Genomic DNA, 21,479 nt, shown 5'->3' with positions numbered 1-21,479 from the left:
TCATGCCAAACTAAAATGCAGTTCTACTGACAGTGACATGCCATTCATCTTCACAAAATTACTGAGGAAGACCCTTGGCCCTTTACTGTATACTATGTTACTACACACATGCAGTGAGAAAAGCAGGCATTTCTTAAACCTCATGGGCAAATGAGATGTGCAAGAAACACTAAGTACAGAGAATATGAAGATAACATTTTAAGTCCTTCCTGCACACCCAGACTGTTAATTCTTACAATATGTGTACAACAGATAAGGCTGCCTCCTTAAAGTGCTCTGCTGATATGATTTTCTTCTCAATCTTACTTTCATTTCTTGGCCAGATTGTCAAACTAAGGCACTCAAAGGTCAAACTAGAGCACAGTCAGCAAAAGCTGAGGCAGGGGAGAAATGGTAGCCAAGCTCTAATCAATGTCTCCTCTAGAGATCTGCAAAGCTAAGTAACTAGAAATTCATAACATATTTTTAAGAAAACAATATTGCCTTAATATTGTGTTGCATCACAACCCAAGCTTAGGTTGGCAGTGTGACAAGGGCTATTTTTTCTTGTTCGAGTGCTGTTACCCATTGATCTTTGCCTGATGTCAGGAATATCTCTACCTTTTGGCACCTCATGTATTCTCCTTTGTTCACATTTAACTTCATGCTTTTATAGTTAAAATTATTTATAGCATCGTCTAATAGATTGGGATTAAGTTCAATAGTTTATTTCAATTCAATTCTGTGTGGCTGCAGGTATACCCCACACAGACTCTTTCTCAACTCTATAAATTTCATGACTGTTACTGACCTTAAGGGAGCTGGTCAACATTGTTATGTCTCCATTGCTTTGTATTACAAATGGAAGAACTTTGGAGACTACAATAAGCTGGATTCAGGGCAACATAAACTCAACCCCCCATATACCCAATGTTTTTAGCTATTTCTATCTGGGCATACATACATAGTTCAGCTATACTGGTTCTCTAGGAAACAGTATACTTGCAGTGTCTACTTCCATATACATTCTACAGAAGGTTTCTCTAACAATGTACAAAGACATCAGAAATGCATTATTTCCAAACATTTCACAGCATTAACTTCCTTCAAGATACAGGGTAATAAAAGACACAGGACATACTGATATTCATCTTGTGAAGTTATGCATAATCTTCAAAACCTCAGAGTATTCTACGGTGATATTAACTACTGCAAAATATAACATCCTACTAAGAATGATTTTAACAGATGATTAAAAAGCTTTATGGACAACGTTATCCACAGTGATATGAGACGAAGTCACTATTTGTAAATAGCACATAAATATGTGAGCTAAGAAACAGCTAATGACATTTAAGGGGAAATTCTTTTTTGTGTACCCTGGCTTTTAATTTCCCAACTACAATTTTCTTGTACCTTTCTTCTGAAGTATTCAAATGTAATACAATGGATCACAACAAATTGAATTTTTATCTTTCCCCACTCTATAGGCTCACTTACAATGCCAAATCTTTTCCTTATTTTTCATGACTTAATCAGAGAAACAGAAAAACCCTTCATGAGCATATCTTGCTTTCATACTCTGCTCCTGGTATATTTTTTTGCCTGAGGTATGTCTCCATTTCTGAGACAAGCTGGTTGAAGGTATTCTTCCAGCTACAGCACATACACTAGCTACAAATAGCCACACTATTCCTTACTAATGAAAAGCAGAAGCAAAATTAATATACTGAAGCACCTCGCAGGCAGCCATGCTTTTCTGTGCTTCTATAGACTATCCTGGAGAAAGAAGACAGGAATAGTTTAAGACAGAAGTAGATGTTATCTTTTAGCTGATGCTATTCAATGCAAGGAAAACAAAAAAACCCAAGTTCCCAGCTGATGGAAAATGTCAGGATCCCCTCGAGTAAACCAACAGAACTATGCCCAATTTTCGTCAGCAGCATAGTCTCCTTAAGCCAGATCTGTATCTAGCACAGCTTTGTTTATACTGTGGTAAAAAGAAGACAAGAATTTAGCATAAAAAAGTAATTAGTAGGATGCCTTGAAAATAAAAGTAATATACCCACTCACACTATTTTAAAAATCAACTTTTTTCCAGTCTGTCCATTTATCTCTCACAGTCACTTACAGTTTCTTACATTCAACATATCCAATATTATCATACAAACTACACCTCCTTCAACATCTGAATTTGACCCACTATGTTAAAATTGAAAACTTGGGTTTACTTTTTTACTATATTCTTCTACCTGATGATATAAATAGCAGGCAATATTCTCATCTGTTTAAAATGCTCTACAGTGATTACAAGGATTTTCCATGTCCTGGCACCTTCCTTATTTAACATACATTATCCAGTTTTATTTGAAGTACATCTTTAAGGCCTCAAGCCTCCAGTGCTTTCTGGCAGTTGCACTTGAATGGAAACAAAATTCGAGGACTAGAATTTTTTAAAATGCATTTCAAACTGTAGTCTTCAATGTAACGACGAACACAGTGCTGGGCACAACGATTACATCTTTCGGTATGTAGACCTGAGTGTCATTTGCACCAAAGTGAGGTGTGACTAAATTTATGTCTACTTTAAGGCAACTTTCCACTGACTTAGCATAAATTTGATTTTGAGCCTTGTATGTTTGAATCCTGTGTCCAAACTCTTTGCACCAGCCATATAAAGAATCTTTTTAAAACGTGAATTGCAATCGGCTTCTACAGTATTCACTTTGTGTAATATTATTAGGAGTATATTAAAACTTTCTCTACAGAGTTTAATTACAGAAGAAGTAAAATTGGATGAAAATAACTCAGGATAAATCTTTCGGTAGTAAGAAAGTAAAAGGCATGGAAATCTTGGCAGCAACTAGCTTCAGCTACTAAGCTGATGCTAAGAAATCATCTTTGACAACAGCAGTCATGAGCAGAGCAACCAAAAAGACAGAGCCCTAATGAGACTGCAGGGCGTCTGATATGCTACGGAATGCTTCTGATTCTCTGATTCCACCTACCGCAGAATGGGTGTGTGACCTTGCTCTTGATGAAATTAGTGGCAAAATTTCCATCAATACAACAGGCCTTAATTCTGCCCCATGAATAAATTCTGATTAAAGGATTTTTTTTCCCAATTATTAAATGACAGCCTACAGCCCATGTAGAAATCACCAAAGACACAATATTCCCAGCTCTAGATATCAAGATTCTCTTATTTATTCTTGAATAGACAGATGAAGACCACAGCTACTGTAAAACACTTATCGTAGTAGTTACAGAATAGCCTCTTGGATTGAGAAGTAAAGGGTGACCTTTGGCAAATAACTTTGAAATCAATACACTTTCAATCACACCTTTCAAATGGTTGTCAGTTACCTTCCTCAGTACCCGACCTCAATGCTGAAACCTGTTTTATGGCAACAGGAGAGGGACCATCCACACCTCACCTTACAAGTGGGTCACAGCACAGGAAAGAACTATCTTTTGTTTCACATTACTTGAGATATTTTCCAGTAAAAGGAATTCCTTGAATATTTTCAGATGAAGCCCAGAATTATGTTAAGCATACAAATGTCTAGAGCTCAGAAGTGTTTTCTACAGCCACTACAAACGATTTTTCAACAGGTCAGCTCTACATACTGAACTATTTGTGAATTATTACAAACATAAAAAATATAAAATGCACAGACTGCTCATTACAATTACAAGTCTCACAGGGCTGAAATGCAAATTACTCTGTACTCCAAATATCTGAGTAACTGAAGGCTTTCTCAAAATGTCTGGATAAAGAAATGAGAGAAGAAAGGAAGAAAGAAAGGAGCAAAAGAGGAAAGGAAGAGGGAAAGAGGGAAAGAAGGAAAGCACGCTTTTTTTATGGGTTAAGGTAATGATGAGAAAACTGTTCTTCCAAAAATCTGTATCTTATTGTTGGACGGAAAATAGTTTAATAGAGAAAATATTCATTGACAGAGCAGTATTTTACATAGAGTACTAAGCCCCATCAAAGGGGGCAATATCATTCCATCCACAAAGTGCCAAAGGAGACGGCCAAAATTTGCAATGGTGTGATAATACCGGCAGGGATGGATTTGTTGCTATTATGATTAAAGCATATAAACAGAAGAAGATTAGGAGGGGTGAGAGTGAAAAGAGAGGAAGAATAGTTTATTGGTTGGAAGAAGGGCAGAGAGAAGCTTATGTTGGAATGCAGTGTCACAGCTACACACCATAAAGCTTTCAATTGCTCCCATTACATTAATGTCAGAATGCAGCTGCCACTTTCCAGGAGAAATTCTTTCCATTTTCATTTTGGAAGTACAGGGTGAGATTTTTTTTAGTGTAGCACTCCCATGAGATCATTGCATTGCATCTGCAGGTGCCCTTACGGTACATAGACTGGTAAATGTGATCCATGTAGACATGATCTGGAACACTTACCACTTAGAGGTGAAACAGCAATATGCCATTTAAGTGGAGAGATGGCTCAACAAAAAGAAAGTATTAAGAATTGCCTTGAATCAATTGCTTTCACAATCATAAATGTACAGCCATACCTACCAATACATCTCAATGATGATCTGTTCAGTCTAAGGAAAAGAGGCTGAATGAGGTGAATAAGAAAACAGCCTTACAATTATAACCTCATTTTACTGATGAAAAGGGAAGGCTTGATTTTACACCAATGCCCCAAGATCCTTGGACTTCTATACTGCACTTAAGACATTTGGAAGGGGTCTATTTCACCACTCACTGGTAAGTCAGACCAAAACAACATCCAGTCAAACCAAGTCTGTAGCCCTACTTGTCTAGAATGGTTCGCAGACAGATAAGGAAAGCTGAGCTGACATTTTATGTAGGAAGGAGTTCAGTCCACTACCATTTTAACCGTTTAAAGTGGCATATTTAATGGCATACTTTGGAGGAACTAAAGCAGAACAAGTCCTGACTTGTGGTATCAATGAAGGACAAAAGAATGGGTGAGCCAGGAAGTATACACTGAGAAGAAATGGAACACAAAGCCAACAGAAAGAATATCTGAGATTCAAGATAAAAATCATATCCCCAAATCTTGTCAGGCTACAAGAAAAAGACAAGGAGAGGAGAAAGTAAGGAATTCTCTCAGTCAGCTCCTTTATATAACCTTGCATTGACTTTCCCAGAACTGTAAGCATACAAAATTCCTTCCTTTGCAACACTACAGACTGCTCCTAGCCTTAATTATGATGACAAATGGAATAAACGCAGGAATCTGCTAAAAGAGCAAAATTACCATATCTGATTTATCACACAAGTAAAACTGGTCATCAGGTAGTAAAGGTTTCAGTGCAACTGAGAACAAGAATCTGGAGACTACCTTTCAATTGCCAATGCCAGATAAAAAGTCTGAACTCTGCTAGCTGCCATTAAAGGTCACAATTAAAATGATATTTATTGAGATCTAGGGTTTCTACCTTTCATTTCAGTAAAACAAAGTAGTTATACTGCTGTTTTAAAATACAGGAACAGAAATTTAATATTTTCAAGAACAATTAGGACTCAGTGCATTCTACTCCTTATACAGAATTATGCTTTGTTATGGAATTTGAAATGGAGTGTAATGTTCTTACAATTTTCCAGCGACAAAAAATGTTTTAGCAAAGTTATTAAAAGCATATTTAATTGAACTTTCTTACAGGACTCCAAAGGTAACAAGTTTATTAAATACATTTGTGGTTCCTGGACTTCCAATTGAATGTATACTTAACACTGAATTCCACATGAAAGGACAAACTCCAATGATTTTTTTCCCAAAATGTCCCAGTTAAGTAGACTTGTATCCAAACAACAGAAATCAAGCATACCAAATATTTATACATTTAAACAAATGGAAAAGGAAGTGGCCTTCTATTACATCTAATATTGAATATAACCTCGGTCATAACAGCACAAAGGGCTTGATTTATTCTCTAATCATATGTTTGCAGTCACTCAACACATCATCAGGTATCTGAAAAGACCCACTGCAGCACTGGCAGAAACTCCCCAAAAATGATTAGTAATCAAATAAATACTAAAGAGATGGGGATGGGGAGGTGGGCAAAAGAAGGGGAGAGAGTCCTCCATCAGTTATCTGAAGCAAATTCACTAGTGGATTAAAATGCCCTAAATGAAGTGAATGTGCAGTCTAAGCTCAGAGATCATATAATTGATTTGTATAATGGTAGTCTCTTTTTCCGATTCACTCCTGCAGTGAACTCTTCAAACAGGACACACCACTCCCAGTGCAGAAGTTAATGCAGAGGAATGCACTCTTCCACTCAAGCCTCTAAAGACTTCACTGTAAACCACAGGGAATGAACAAATTAAAAATAAGGTAGAGTAGGAAATAGTTTTAATAACACCACTGTCCTTTCTAAGTAACCTCTTCTAATTGAAAGATTCAAGCAAAGTACTTCCTCGTTCCTTGTGTTACTGTACCACATACAATGAGAGGCAAGAGCTGATGAGAGGCAAGAGCTGATGAAGCAGTTCAACTTTGTTGAGGGCTGAGGCTTGCCAGAGAAATTACATTCCGATATAGAGCTTCTATGAGCAGATACCAGCTACTAAAGTGATAGCCATATTCAAAGTTTAACTACGTGTTTGCAAAGTCTATGTTCATAAACTCCACAATGTCCCTTTACATGCTCTTTTCATGACCAATTATCCAGTGCCCTAATTGACTGCTTTCCCCTTTTCTCTACTCAATTTTAAAATAGCATGAAAACTGCTGATTTCTGGCTCTGTCTTCTGTAAAAGCATATTAATTGCAGTAAAAAACCAAACCAAATTCAATGTGTGTGTGACATCTTCATACTGAATTTCAGTCATTTGATCCAGCTCTCCAAAGAGATGAGTCTCTGAGTTTCAACTGCTATGCATATATCCTGGGTTCAGCAGTAGCAGTAATTTTTCTCCTTCTTAGTAGCTGGTGCAGTGCTGTGGGTTTTACTTTCAGCCTGGGAACAGCGCTGATAACACCAATGGTTTTAGTTGTTGCTAAGTAATGTTTACTGTGACCAAGGACTTTCTGAGTCTCGTGCTCTGCCAGGGAGGGGAAGCTAGAAGGAAGCAGAGACAGGACACCTGACCGAAACTAGCCAAAGAGGTATTCCATACCACAGCACATCATGCCCACTATATAAACTGGGGGCAGTCAGCCGAAAGGGCTAGATCACTGCTTGGTCGGGCTGGGTATCGTTTGGCGCGTGGTGAGCAGTTGTATTCTCTCCCCTTGTTATTTCCCTTATCATTATTATTATTGGTGGCAGCAGTAGTGGTTTGTGTTATACCTTAGTTACTGGACTGTTCTTATCTCAACCCGTGGGAATTACATTCTTTCAATTTTCCCCCCTGTGCCTCCAGGAGTGGGGGGAAGAGGGGGAGGCAGTCAGAGAGCAGGCTGCATGGTTTTTTCTGGGTTGCTAGCTGGACTTAAACCACGACAGTATACACATCTGCACACACAATTCAAAAGATCTCACCGCCCAGCATAAAAAATTCTTTGGTAAATCTGGCTTTCAGAAGGGTGTTGAGCTCTTTTGAAAACATATGCTATAAATCCTAATAGTTTTTTAAATTCACTTCTTGTTATACGTTTACAATTCCTTCATTTTTATAGAATAATTTACTTAGTTACTACAATATGAATCCAAATTTTTGGAGATTCAAAATAACAAGATTTTATGACCAAATCTGTAAAAATCAACAGTACTTAATAAATCCTGTTATTCTGCCATTTACCATTCTAGCCATCTTTTTATTTTTAGTCCTTCATTTCCTCTTCATTCTCATGTTTTACTTTGGATTCTTGATGAATGATCACAGATTCTACTTTTCAGTTTATTTTTCTTCCTTTTCTGTTTGTACATTTGGCTATTTCAATGCCTTTTAACTTCCTAGGAAAAACAGTTTTTATAGATTTATTTGAATTCCAACTACATACATCTGAAAAGAAATCAGATGTTTCATTAGCAGTGAAATAAACACAATGTTCTTAAAAAAATTCAGGTGTCCCAAAATCAAAATTATTGTTCTTATGTTTTCCTACTTTTAATCATTACAGACCAAAATCTTGGTTTTCATATTGTTTCTATATTCAACTAAGCAGTAAACAAAAAATGTTAAACAAGGTGACAGAATTTGAAGTTTCAGCAAACATTATGAACAAACATGACTTTCCACAGAAAGTCTTGAGAATTGGTTTTTCCTCATAGAATCAATTAGGTTGGAAAAGACCTTTAAGATCACCACATCCAAACTTTACCTCAGGACTTCCATGTCCACCACTAAACCATGTCACTGAGGGTCCCATGTACAGGTTTTTTGAATCATGAGTTGTTTTCAAAAGAATCAGAAGATGGTACCATGTCTAACAGACTACATTACAATTAAAAGCTAATTTATTTGCATAAGAAAAGAAAGCAGAAAGACACAAGTTATAAAGGCCTGGTGTCCTCACAGCATGACTGAAGACTATTCTCAAGTTGTAGATCACATTTCGATGCCTGACAGGTTTAGTTATTTGCTGATAATTGCTAGCTCATGCCACTCTGGCTTGAAGCTATTTTTCTGTGACAAAAATTATATTCTTAATATATAATTATAGAATTATATATTCTATATAATAGAATATTATATTTTGGCTCTGGTTAGCACCTAGTTCCTTTCTGTTGAAGTATTTGGGAGCTCTCCCTAACTTTATTGAAAGTAGAATGAGGCCATAAGAGAGAGAAACATGCCTCTGCTCTCCCTGGTGAAAGCAAAAGACAAAAAAATTTCCCCTAGGCATTTTACATCTGAAGATGCATGCATCACCTTCAACACTTTATTTCTCATGACATTTTAAGTTTCCTAATTTTCTTTTTATATCTTTAAGAGATACCACATTCTGTTTTCCTCTATATTACAAGGTGAGCTGTTTGTGAAAAGTAATTCCAGGCAGACATATGCAGCACATGGCAATCCAGACAGTGCTTGTTCCTATTTACAAAGGTCGCTGAGGGTTATACAAAAATTCCCATCTGCATTTTCTTACAGTTTAAATTTTTTAAAACCTTTTTTTTTGTTTGTTTTTTAGGTTTGTTTTTGGTGGGAAGAGATAGAAAATAACCTGGGACCATTAGGATTACAGTCTGTCATCAAGCCAGTGAAAATAATGGTCTCTTGGGTGAGCTGACACTCTGAACACCATTCCACAGTTATCAGCTTTTCACTGATGGCATTCTGAAGTTTCGTTGAGCTTTTAAATTCAGGCTGGTGGCCTTTTATGAGGCTCAGTCAAAAGTCAGTATCTCTCTGACAAATCTTTTTTTGCCATTAACTCACCCACTATTGCTCTTCACTTTGCAGCCTCCCATTCCAACAAGAAAAGGTTTTAAGTTTGTCTTAGGTTTTCATATGAATGTTTTCTTTTTTTCCTTAAAAAAACATTAAAAAAAATCTCTCCACAACTCTTCACAGAAATTTCCTCGATGCTTCAAAGACACAGTATTTTATCTATTTCATTCAGTCAGGTTTAATAAATCATCCGCCTTACTTCTTGCTTTTTCCATGTAAGAGAGCTGCATAATGTTGCATGTGCACCAAGTTCATATTTCCTGCTTTACTGCCTATTCCACTAGATTTATTGATATTGCCTGAGGTGTCACTGAGAGAACACACTCATCAGAACTTTGTCATCTGTTGCAAGGTGGATTATGCAGACTCTATGATGTATATACTGTCAACTAAACCAAATTTTGGTCTAACTGCTGGCTTAGACCACCTGTGCTTCCTTGCATATGCTCACAAGGACTTGCTATCTATTAGAACTTGATAGAAAGAACTCCCACAAATATATATTATAGAAATAGTCCAATTCAATGACCAACTTAAAACATCTATGAAGTTAAATTAACACATCTCACTGAAGGCAGCTGAACTTAAACTCATTATTACATCTGTGCAAAACCATGTTAAGAGTGTCTTTTTTTTTGTTTCTGTAACACTTACAAGAGGATGAATGTGTGTATCAGCCCACTGCTGCTTGCTTTGGTTTTTTTAGTATGCAGCTCATCTATCCGGATGGATGAACTGAAGATGAAAAATACATCAGACCCAGTTTAGTTCTGTATCATGGCCTAGAAATTCACAGGTCTCTTCACAAGAAACACGTTTCTTTAAAATGTGTACCACTTCCCTTGTGAGGTCTGCTAAGTATAACCATCTATCTTTTTCTTGGGTAATAATTTTGCAGATGTTGTCATTGGGTCTGTGTTGCTGTCTTTTATCCGTTTTAAGTTTTATAGAGATTTTTTTTGCGCTTTACCATTTAAACCTGAAAGCAACATGAAATTAATATAAACATAGTGTTTCTCCATACTGTTTCTCCAGATCATGATCCCTACTGCTAGACATAACTGCATACTCATATTCCACCCACCACTGCAATCCATTAAGGCACCAAGAGCAAACAGATCTTAGCAAGGACAAATCAAAACAAGGCTGTACAACCCAAGGACATTTATGCACTCTTTCACTGTGCTGCTGTTTATGCTGCACTTCGGACACAGGTATACAGAGTATAATCCTCCATATGAGAGAAGACATCTCTCTTCAGAACTGTTCTGGCTATTCTGCTGTTTTTACTCAGCCTCACTGCACATTTCAAAATATCTGACATAAGCTTATTTACGCAAGAGAGCATTCAAGGTTGTAAAAAATAAAATTCGTTCACTAAACTTGTTTAAACCTTATAATCATCAGAAGTTAATTTACTTACACAATGATTCTGTAAACTGCCTTTGTTTAAACTACTGTGTCATCTAATTTAGGTAAGCAACATCTGAACTAGATGCTATTATGTTACATAAAACTTTCAAAAATGGAATAAATGTTTATATTCCTGTTTATCTCATGTGTTTATATTTTCATTTTTCTTCTACTTCCAAAATGCAGTAAGGAAATCAGAACTTGCTAAATTAGTGTCCTTTCAGACATTTTCTGTAATGATGCACTACAGTCTTGGATTACATACTCAGGCTCTAATCTCAGCAAAATAGAAACTGAACAAATGTTATTGCCTTCATGCAGTCTTTCCCTCATCCATTCATACTGCTGAAAAGACTCTGTTATTATCTCAAAGGTCAGACATGCTTAGTAGTTCCTGTACTGTTGAAAAAAATCTCCCTCTTTTAATCTCACAGTCTCATAGTCCCTGTGGATTTCCAGGAATTCTAGACTAAAGAATTTTGTTTTCTTGTAGAAATAGCTGTATTTAAAAAACATTGTGACTATTCTCTTTCCTAACATTATGAAAGTGCTTCCCAAATTCACAATCAAGCTTTCAACACAACTGAAACTGAATTATTAACACACATGGGTCACTGCACTGAATTCTGTATCACAAGAAATCACTTAGCCAAGGCATTCTGACATGTTTCTCTCTCTTATGGCCTCATTCTACTTTCAATAAAGTTAGGGGGAGCTCCCAAATCCTTCAACAGAAAGGAAACAGGCGCTAGAAAGAGCCAAAAGAACCAACTTGATTCAACAAAGAAAGGCAGCAGTGACAGAATCTAGTAATTGTTCAAGTCAGACTTCAAACCATTAAAAAACAACTTACATGCTCTCTCCTCCCTCCCCATAAGAAACTGTTCTTATTGCACAAAAAGATGTGAAACACAACTCGTTTAGCAGGTGAGATCTTTTTGCTATGATGACCAATTATGCATTTGTTCACACTAGCAAAATAAAACCCACATACTTGAAGCTTCTGTCTTTGGGAAACTGTATTTCAAAAAGAGGTTTATCTCAGCAAGTAAACTTCGGAAGAGCTTTTATAACTTACAGGCTGATGTTTCCCAACAGACTTCATAAATTAAAGGCTGAGGAAAGAATATCTAAATATGGAAATATGCTCTAATAACTTCATGGGTGAATGAGTACTCATGTCCAGAATGAATCTAGAATACATTCAAAACTGTTATTTTGAATATATATTAAGCTATATCAGAAAAAGACATTTGGTTTATAATCAGAATGTTTTACATGACTTATTCAGGAATAGCTAATTTGTTTTAAACTTCATATTCCACTTTACTGTAAAAAATGTATTTATGGATAGACATTGTTGAGGTTTTTATTTTTTTCACTGAGTAATTACTTATTGCATTTTATGCTGCATACACAAGTACACTGCAATGAAAACTATCTATTGTCATTTTTCACTGTTTTAGTAAAGGTTATTCTAAAACAAACAACTTCTACATACATAGGTAATTTCTCACACACACCAAAACCCAAAAATTCCCTGGCCAAGAGATGGCAGAGAAGACTGTTTCTGAAATTTTACATCCCAATCAATGTCTTTGTCAAAAGACCCATGTGCAGAGATGTCTTCTCTCACTAAGATGATTTGCAAAGGGTTGCAGGTAAGCGGGAGGAAGCAGATTTCCAGACAAAAGGAAAAAAGAAAAAAAAAGCTAACAGAGTCATGACATCTGTCATCCTGTTGTGCACCTGTAGGCCATCATTCCCAAGCAAGCTGTTCACAACAGATGGAACATGGCCTTTTGGTTCAAGTATAAAACCACAAAATGCTGACTACATATGTCACAGAGAGGTGTGATTTAGGGGAGCACTGAAGGTAACAGAAGACCCCCAACAATGCAACAATAGAAACTTTGGAATGACAAAAGACCGATCTATTATCAGACAAAGTTAAAAAAGAACAACAAAATGTATTTCTGTCTTTCTCAAACTTCAGAAATAACAACCATAATGCTTTATAGCTGAAAGCTCCTTCACTTTTTATAACTAAGCATTTTGAAAAATTAAAAAAAAATAAGAAAGAAATAAAGCCACAATGTACATATAGGAGCATCATCCAAAATAACTAAATTCAAAAAGCTCCTGCAAAATGCTTCCCATTGATGTAATTCAATCTCTGTGACCCCTAATAATACTAATAATGGATGAGGGAAACATTTTTCTGTGGGTTAGAAACTGGCTAAACAGGCAGAAAACCAACAGCAGGGATGTACAGCCCATTTCAATAATTCAAAAGGTTAACAAAAAACGCCTGGTACCTCCTGTTAGGTGTGTTTAATTTATTTATAAAAGGGAAAGAATAGCACCAACACCAACACTTTACACATCACGAAATAATTTAGAATAGTCAGCAATGAAAAAATGTTTGCTTAACTCAAGAAAGCTCAGCTAGGGGACAGCCTCCTCATGGGTAAAAGTCAGTACTGATTTAGCAAGAATAAGACACATTGCAGAAACCTTCTAAGCTACATACATTTCCAGACCCTGAACAAGTTGTAGTTCCTCAAGTGAAAGACCTGAATGCAATTTGTGTACAAACAAAAGAAAAAACATGAAAATATGGTTATGTTACTGTATAAACTTGTGCAGTCATTAAATGTGAACTATGCTATTTGCTATGCTCATCAGAATCCTCAAAAGAAATTACAGACAAAAAGATTTGTTTGAAATCTTTTTCAAAGGTGAAGGAAAGAGAAGGCAGATGTACATAAATGTGTGCACAGAAATAATGTGACAGGGTTTCCTACGTATGAACATTTTCACGTGTAACTATTCCAATTTTTGCTTTGTCAGTTATCATTGATGACATCAACCAAGTTCTAGCAGTACCCAACATTCTTTTGAACCACTGTGATGCAGTAGCAATGCGTGGTTTTGAATTATATAATACAGAAACTGGTACGTAATCAGAGGTTTTAAACTCTTTCTCCTCAATGACTTCTATAGGAAGAGCAATGCATACGTTATATGACAGTTTCACTCAATAATAAATGTTAATTTATTATCACAAAAGGGCTGGCATTTCAAAAGCATCACTGCAAATGAAAGAGCAATGCTGTAACTGACTGAATTTCATTGAAAATCATTCATAACAATGAACTGTGTCAATCTTTCGATTAAATTAATGATAAAATGGAGTGTTTTAGGGAGTATTTGGTAGTGTTGACAACAAAGCACAAGGAAATCCTCCAAGTAAGGATTTGCATTTTTAAGAGAATGCTTGAAGGATATAGCATATTTATGAATTAGGCTCAGTCTCCAATAACTGAGAAAATAATTTTGTCACTCAGCTTCATTTTTCAGTTCTGTTGCCTGAATGAAAAGCAAAGAAGATTATGAGGTTAAGACCAAGCATCAAGCAAGCTGTACATTATTGCCTTTTTCCATCTCCACAGAATAAGGCTGATTAACATTTTTCCTCTACAGTGTCAAAATTCTTTAGCAGTCTGGCAAAATCTGGATGCTCCACTTCCCATGAAGAGATGAATCTTGCTAAGATTTGATGCCCCACCATGATAGCTGAGAATCATTCATAGTGAGATGTATACCAGCAAACAGACTAGCAAGAAACTATTTCCTGGTCCTATCATTGAACAGGATGGCATGGGATGGTCTGTGTCCACGTGGCTGAATTTCCCCCCTGCCCCAGATCAGGATGTTTGCATCCACGCTAACTACTGGAAATGGTCCTGGGCCTCTGTCAAGCCCAGAACCATGCCAGAATGTTTCCTGGGAGGTGTTAGATGCCGAAAAGTCTCTTAAAAATAGTTATAAAATGTCACTGCATAGCTGGCCCAGTACTCAAATCCATGCAGCAGCCCCAGTCACTTATAAATATGAATGTAACCTGTGTGGCCCTTCTCTACTAATCAGACTTAGCTAAAGACATCAACCTAAGACTAAGCTTGTGTTAAGGGGTCTCCTGAAGAAACCATTAACAGAAGCCTCCCTGATAATCAATAGGAAAATAGACGGGGTCCAAAGCTGAATTTATCCTGGTGTAAACTGGGAATTCCCAATTAATTTTTATTTCCATCAAATAAGAAAGAATTATTTCACAGAAATTTAAAAAGAAAAACCCACAATACGCTTTCACCTGAAGAGCACAAGGGCCCCAAGAAATTAGTAGCATTCAAAAGCTGAAGAGCAACCAAGGAGGGAGAAAGAGATAGCACTTTCTCCTTTTTACGCATGCTAGCTCAAGTGCATCAGGTTCTGTCATTATTGTACAAGAGACAATCTAGTCTGTATTTGGACAGATTGTGAAAGGGGTTTAAATTGGGTAACAAAAATCAAACATACACTCCAAATATAAACGTTTACTGAATTATTTGTACAATAAATACAACACATTAACCTCTGGCTCAGAATAATAAAGGGTAAGCAATGAAAGGCTCCTAAAGCAGAGAATTTAAGACCAAAACCAAAACTCATGTCATAGAAGAGTATCACATAAGAACTACACAAAAATAAAGTCAAATGATCTAGCTACTAAAATACACACATGTGCTCAAAATCTTGTGGGAATCAAATATTCCAGTAAAAATAAAGGGAGAGATGAAAACACAAGTTTCTTATTATCACACTTCATATGTTATAAAACCTAACAGTTAACTTATTTTTGGCAAAGGGACAAAGGTTGCACAACACTCTGGCTTACATAAATATTTTCTATTGTTAAATGCATCTTAAATGTAGCTTGTTATAGGTTAACTTCATGCACACAGCGCACAATGCAGTCTGAGACTGTCCCAAAGATACCTACTTTTCTAAACACTGATAAATAGCAAGCTGCCAGCATCCAGTGAGCCAGGTGTAAAAAAAAAATCACTCAAAAATTTATAGCTGAATTGAAACCAGATAAAATCATTTGTGTAATAAAGACTGTACAGATGCTGACCAAAGAAAACTTGGTATTTTTGGACAAATTACTGTGTACACTTTCTAAAGCACTCTCTCTTGAAAAGATAAAATAGCAATAAAAGTTCCCTCAAAAAAATTCCCTTGTTTATAATCATTAAGTGAAATATGCCTGTGAAAATGGAATGGGTTAACCTCAAGTTTCACATTTTTAGTTGCTGTTTCCTTAAAGGAAAAAAAAAGTTAGACATGCAAGAGAAATGTTTATGAAGAAGTGGAAGGAACCACTCATGCCTATATTAAACAGAGACCTTACGATAACACTGCACTTCCTTCAACTGAAGATTTTATAATGTAAAGGAAGAGTCAATGATTTAGCAAGAGTGAATGTTTAAGAATAAAAATTCAGTATTCTTCATTCATCATCTCCTAGCAAAATGAGTTATTACTGAGCACTAACAGTTGGCCATTTCTAGAGGTGCAAGGACAGTGTCTTGCAACAGCCTTCCTACTGACAAAGAGAAATGTTCAGATACACAAGAACACGCAGTAATACCAAGACTAAGTTGTAGAAGCAATGATAAATGCACATGTATAAAATTTAAAAAACAATGTACTTCATACCAGTACTCATCACAATTTGTATTACCATTCATTATCTCTATACGTTTCCCCATGTACAGCCAGCAATCTGCTTGCCTTGAGATAAGAAGCTAGTATTAAAACCATAACCAGTCTTAATTTTTGGTATAGTAACATAATATAATTTCCAAACTTTCAGTGATATGTTTATAGAATCACAGGATCATAGAATAGTTAGGGATGGAAAGGACCTTAAGATCAGCAAGTTCCAATCCCCCTGCCATGGGAAGGGACACCTCACACTAAACCGTGTCACCCAAGGCCCTGCCCAACCCAGACTTGAACACTACCAGGGATGGAACATTCACAACTTCCTTGGGCAACCAATTCCAGTGCCGCACCACCCTAACAGTAAAGAACTTCTTCCTTATATCCAATCTAAATTTCCCCTGTTTAAGTTTTAACCTGTTGTCCCTTGTCCTACCACTACAGTCCCTAAGGAAGAGTCCCTCCCCAGCATCTTTATAGGCCCCTTCAGATACTGGAAGGCTGCTATGAGGTCTCCATGCAGCCTTCTCTTCTCCAGGCTGAACAGCCCCAACTTTCTCAGCCTGTCTTCACACGGGAGGTGCTTCAGTCCACTGATCATCCTCGTGGCCCTCCTCTGGACTTGTTCCAACAGTTCCATGTCCTTCCTATGTTGAGGGCACGAGAACTGCACACAATATTCCAAGTGAGGTCTCACAAGAGCAGAGGAGAGGGGCAGGATCACCTCCTTCAACCTGCTGGTCACACTCCTCTTGATGCAACCCAGAATACAGTTGGCTTTCTGGGCTGCAAGTGCACACTGAAGCCGGCTCATGCTTGGTTTCTGATCAACCAACACCCCCAAGTCCTTTTCCACAGGACTGCTCTGAATCTCTTCAGTGCCCAACCTGTAGCTGTGCCTTAGACTGCTTCAACCCAGCTGTAGGGCCTTGCATGGTTAAACTCATGAGGTTGGCATTAGCCCACCTCACAAGTGTGTCAAGGTCTTTCTGGAAGGCATTCCTTCCCTCCAGCGTATCAACAGAACCACACAGCTTGGTGTCATCGGCAAACTTGCTGAGGGTGCACTCAATCCCACTGTTCATGTCACTGACAAAGATGTTAAACAAGACTGGTCCCAAAACAGATCCCTGAGAGACGTCACTCGTTACTGGTCTCCAGCTGGACATTGAGCCATTGACCACAACTCTTTGCATGTGGCCATCCAGACAGTTCTTTATTCTCCGAGTGGTCCATCTATCAAATCGATGTCTCTCCAATTTAGAGACAAGGATGTCTTGCAGGACAGTGCTTATCGCTTTGCACAAGTCAAGGTAGATGACATCAACTGCTCTGCCCCTGTCCATCAGTTCCGTAGCCCCATCATGGAAGGCCACCAAATTGGTCAGGAAGCATTTCCCCTTACTGAAGCCATGCTGGCTGTCACCAAGCACCTTGTTGTTTTTCATGTGCCTTAGCATGCCTTCCAGGAGAATCTGCTCCAAGCTTTTGCCAGGCACAGAGGTGAGACTGACTGGTCTCTAGTTCCCCAGGTCATCCATTTTCCCCTTCTTGAAAATTAGGGTTGTATTTCCCTTTTTCCAGTTGTCAGAAATTTCTCCTGACCCCCATGGATTTTCAAATATGATGGACAGTGGCTTAGCAACTTCATTTGCCAGCTCCTTCAGGACCCACGGATGGATTTCATCAGGTCCCATGGACTTGTGTATGTTCAGGTTCTTGAGATGGTCTTGAACGAGATCCCCTCCTACAGTGGGCTTAAGGCCTTCATTGTCACAGTCCCTGCGTCTGCCTTCCAAGACTTGGGTGGTGTGGTCAGAGCATTTGCCAGAGAAGACTGAGGAAAAGAAGTCATTAAGAACCCTCATATTTATAAAATATGTACTGATGAGAATTCAACAAGAATTTCCTAAATACACCATATATCACCATTATTATTTATAATAAACCTGCATTTCAAAAGAAAAAAAGTAGAAGAGAATAGACTTAGGTTACATATTTAGAAAAAATTCTTTACTTTGAGGGTGGTAAGGCACTGCACAGGCTGCCCAGAGAAGCTGTGGCTGTCCCATTCCTGGCAATATTCAACGCCAGGTTGGACAGGGCTTTGAGCAACCTGGTCTAGTGGAAGTTGTCCCTGCCTGTGGCAGGGGGTTGGAACTAGATGATCTTTAATGTCTCTTCCAACTCAAACCATTCTATAATTCCGTGACTTAAAGGTCCAAATTCAGAGTCAGGACTTTATTTTACATCCAGGTACATTAGTATATGCTATTTGGATTAGACAATATTTTTATTCGATTTTAGTTGAAATTTTTTATATAGCACAACAGAGTTTTCACAAGGAAGACACAGTATTAGGCATGGGCTAAGCACATGCACTGCTTTGCTAATAATGTAACTTCATTCTATAAGATAAATGTACCTGAAGTTCTGATGCTCGCTTCATCATCTCCAGTGTAATGTAGCAACCAATAGAATGAGCAATCAGTATCAGCTTTATATCTTTTGATACATTCTTTTTGAGGAAGTTCAGCTTATGCTCTACTTGTCCGTTAAGTCCAAAAACATCCTCTAGCTCCTTAATATCTGTGTCTGAAACATAGAAGAAAAAAGTGCTTTGTTTTAATGACAGAAATTCAGAAATTTCAACTATTTTTTCCCCCCACAATTTTTTTTGAAAACTCTGAAATAAACAAGCATATTAATTAAACATATAAAACAAATCACTGGTCTTAAAAAAATCATTTTAATTACCACTGGTAAACACAGACTGATGAATCACACATACAGGATGCAAAGACTTTTGTGTAGCTGGGGAGCCAGGGAAGGATATGGATACACATAAAGCTTCACTGCACATCATCTAGCAGTGGATCTCCTTCATTCAGAACAAGACCAAACTCAAAGGCATTGAATCAGCTTAAATCAATCCAGATTAAATAATTGTAAAATCAGCACCTACAACAGCAAATCTGCCTAGTAATAAAAGTCCCCTCACTCAAGACAAACTGTCACATATGTTATCATGCACTAAGAACCTTCAGATATTCAAAATCTCCTGTTTTAAAATAAAGTTGCACAAAAAAGTCCCACGGAGCAAGGAAAAATATGACATGTATAAGTGTCAACATAGAACACCAGCAATTATATGAACTACTGCTATTTAGGCAGCTTTTTATTGTCAGTCCAGTCACAAAAGAACACCACCAACTTAGAGCTTCATGGTTCTAGGTAATTATGCAATTTGAGGAACAGCTAACAGAAGTGGTGCTCTAACCAGCCCACCCAGTATTAGGTGTTTAACTTCCCACTTGCTTTCTTTTGAAGTCCTCTGCATCAGTTCCCTATGTGAAAAACAGATGTGGAGAAAATTATCCATAAGGCAGACATACTGAAAAGGCACATACATTAAAAAGATGGTAATGCATTGAAAAACTACTGTAAAAGAAAGATAGCACCACAGATACATTTCAGATGCAATTGGTTTCACACTTGCTCGGAGAAAAATATGGAGTTAACTGTCTATGACTACGAACACAGTTTACCAAATTAGGAAGGCTGACTGGTCTTTTAATCCACATGTAAGAAGTTTGATGGCAACTGGCCAATAACCTCAAAAACTAAAAATTAATAATGCTACTGCTGTGAAGTTACTGGGGTTTTGGCAGTGACAGTATTAACTGGTAGCCTAAGTAGGCTGGCACTATATTGCTTTTTTGATCATCTGCATGAAATATAACCTTTTGAAGCAAAATAATTGCTCCAGAATGTGTCCTGATAGCTTTTTTATTGAGCTTAGATTATTAACACAAAGGTCACAACAAAGAAGTTCTTCAATTAAACTAGTATTTCTATTAAAGCTACTAATGGTCATACCTGAGCACAATTTAGAGTAGTTTAGATGAAAAAGGGGTTTACTAAAACACACTCAAGGAATGTAAAATTAGATGAGGAATAGTATTTTGCTTATTATGCTTTCTACAAGTAACGGAAAACAAAGAGCTTGTTCTGTTTTCTGAAACTCTAAATAAAAGCCTAAGGCTAAAACACATTTTTTAAACTTAGTTTCTATTTTTAGCATAAGCTGTCTTTCCTTTTCATTTAATTACACAGGAGGTCAACCTCATCCAGGAGAGAACAGTCTACATTGCAAGTCTAATTAAGGGTGAATATAACACACATAAAACACAGAATACTAGAAATACAGTGGCCTACAGGATGCAGCAACAAGTGAAAGAGAATGTTACATTGAGCATATTTACATTACTGTGTGTTGTGTTGAGCAGGTCAGTTTTCCCCTGTAAATATTTACTACCATTTCTGTATTGTTTTCCTCAAGCACTGCCATCTCCAGTGATTTATCAGCATGTCTTTTAATATTTGTCATTCCATTCACAGCTTCAATTCTTGAAAATAAGCGATTTTACAATAATTTCAGCTTATTTCCAGGTTAAAGCAAAGGGAAGGAGAGAAATAGGTCTATAAATCTTCTTCAGAACTTCTCATGGTTTGCAAACCCCAGAAACCAAGCAGGAAACAAAACGAACCTGTATTTGTATTGTTCAGTCTCAGGAGACTAACAACTGCTTTTCACCACATGAAATCAATTTCTGCTACATGAGGTGCTGAACTTACCTGTAATGCAATTAAACAATACAGCAAAGACAGTCTAGACCAGTCTCGACATTTTCCAAGTTAATGTGGGTAGCTGTGTTAGATAAATACAGTTCATTAGTTGTTAAGATGATAGATATCTAACCTAATGCTTAATTACCTAATAAATAGCAGCATAGAGATTCAGAGCAACACATTCATAGCTATTATTGGTTTAAGCAGAGATGTGCCTGTTCACAATCAGTTTTGTTGCCAAAGCAAGAACTCCAAGGATACAGGTGATTATTAAGACTAAAATGAAAATAAGACCTACTTCCCCCTTGCATTTGGCCAGACTTTAGCTTAAGACTTGAGCGCACTCAACTCAAACCTGTGCTTCTTTAATGGAGCAGGGGAGAGCTGAGCTTGCAGAAGCAATTTTTAATTGGATGGGTTAGTTATGATTGATGATGATCAAAGAGACCCATTCTAATGCACTGGGTGAAACCATCCTCAGCACAGCCTTGCTCAGCACTGCTCAGAGCAAGAATGTTCCTATTCCCACATCTACTGGCCTATGTTACATCCACATA

The 21,479-nt window shown here is 37.2% G+C and overlaps 1 protein-coding gene across 2 annotated transcripts in view; it reads right to left on the bottom strand.

Moving 5' to 3' along the window:
* Positions 1-21,479, bottom strand: part of LDAH (lipid droplet associated hydrolase) — a 121,892-nt gene that overhangs the window by 51,364 nt on the left and 49,049 nt on the right. For both annotated transcript variants that reach the window (XM_034060828.1, XM_034060829.1), the window contains one exon: positions 18,716-18,885. In XM_034060828.1, coding sequence (XP_033916719.1) covers positions 18,716-18,885 — 170 coding nt within the window. The remainder of the gene's footprint in view (positions 1-18,715; positions 18,886-21,479) is intronic.

Source organism: Melopsittacus undulatus, chromosome 3, assembly GCF_012275295.1.
Source record: "Melopsittacus undulatus isolate bMelUnd1 chromosome 3, bMelUnd1.mat.Z, whole genome shotgun sequence".
In the NCBI taxonomy this organism is placed as follows: Eukaryota; Metazoa; Chordata; class Aves; order Psittaciformes; family Psittaculidae; genus Melopsittacus; species Melopsittacus undulatus.
Note: the sequence above shows the minus strand (reverse complement) of the source record. Positions and strands in the feature narration are given on the sequence as shown.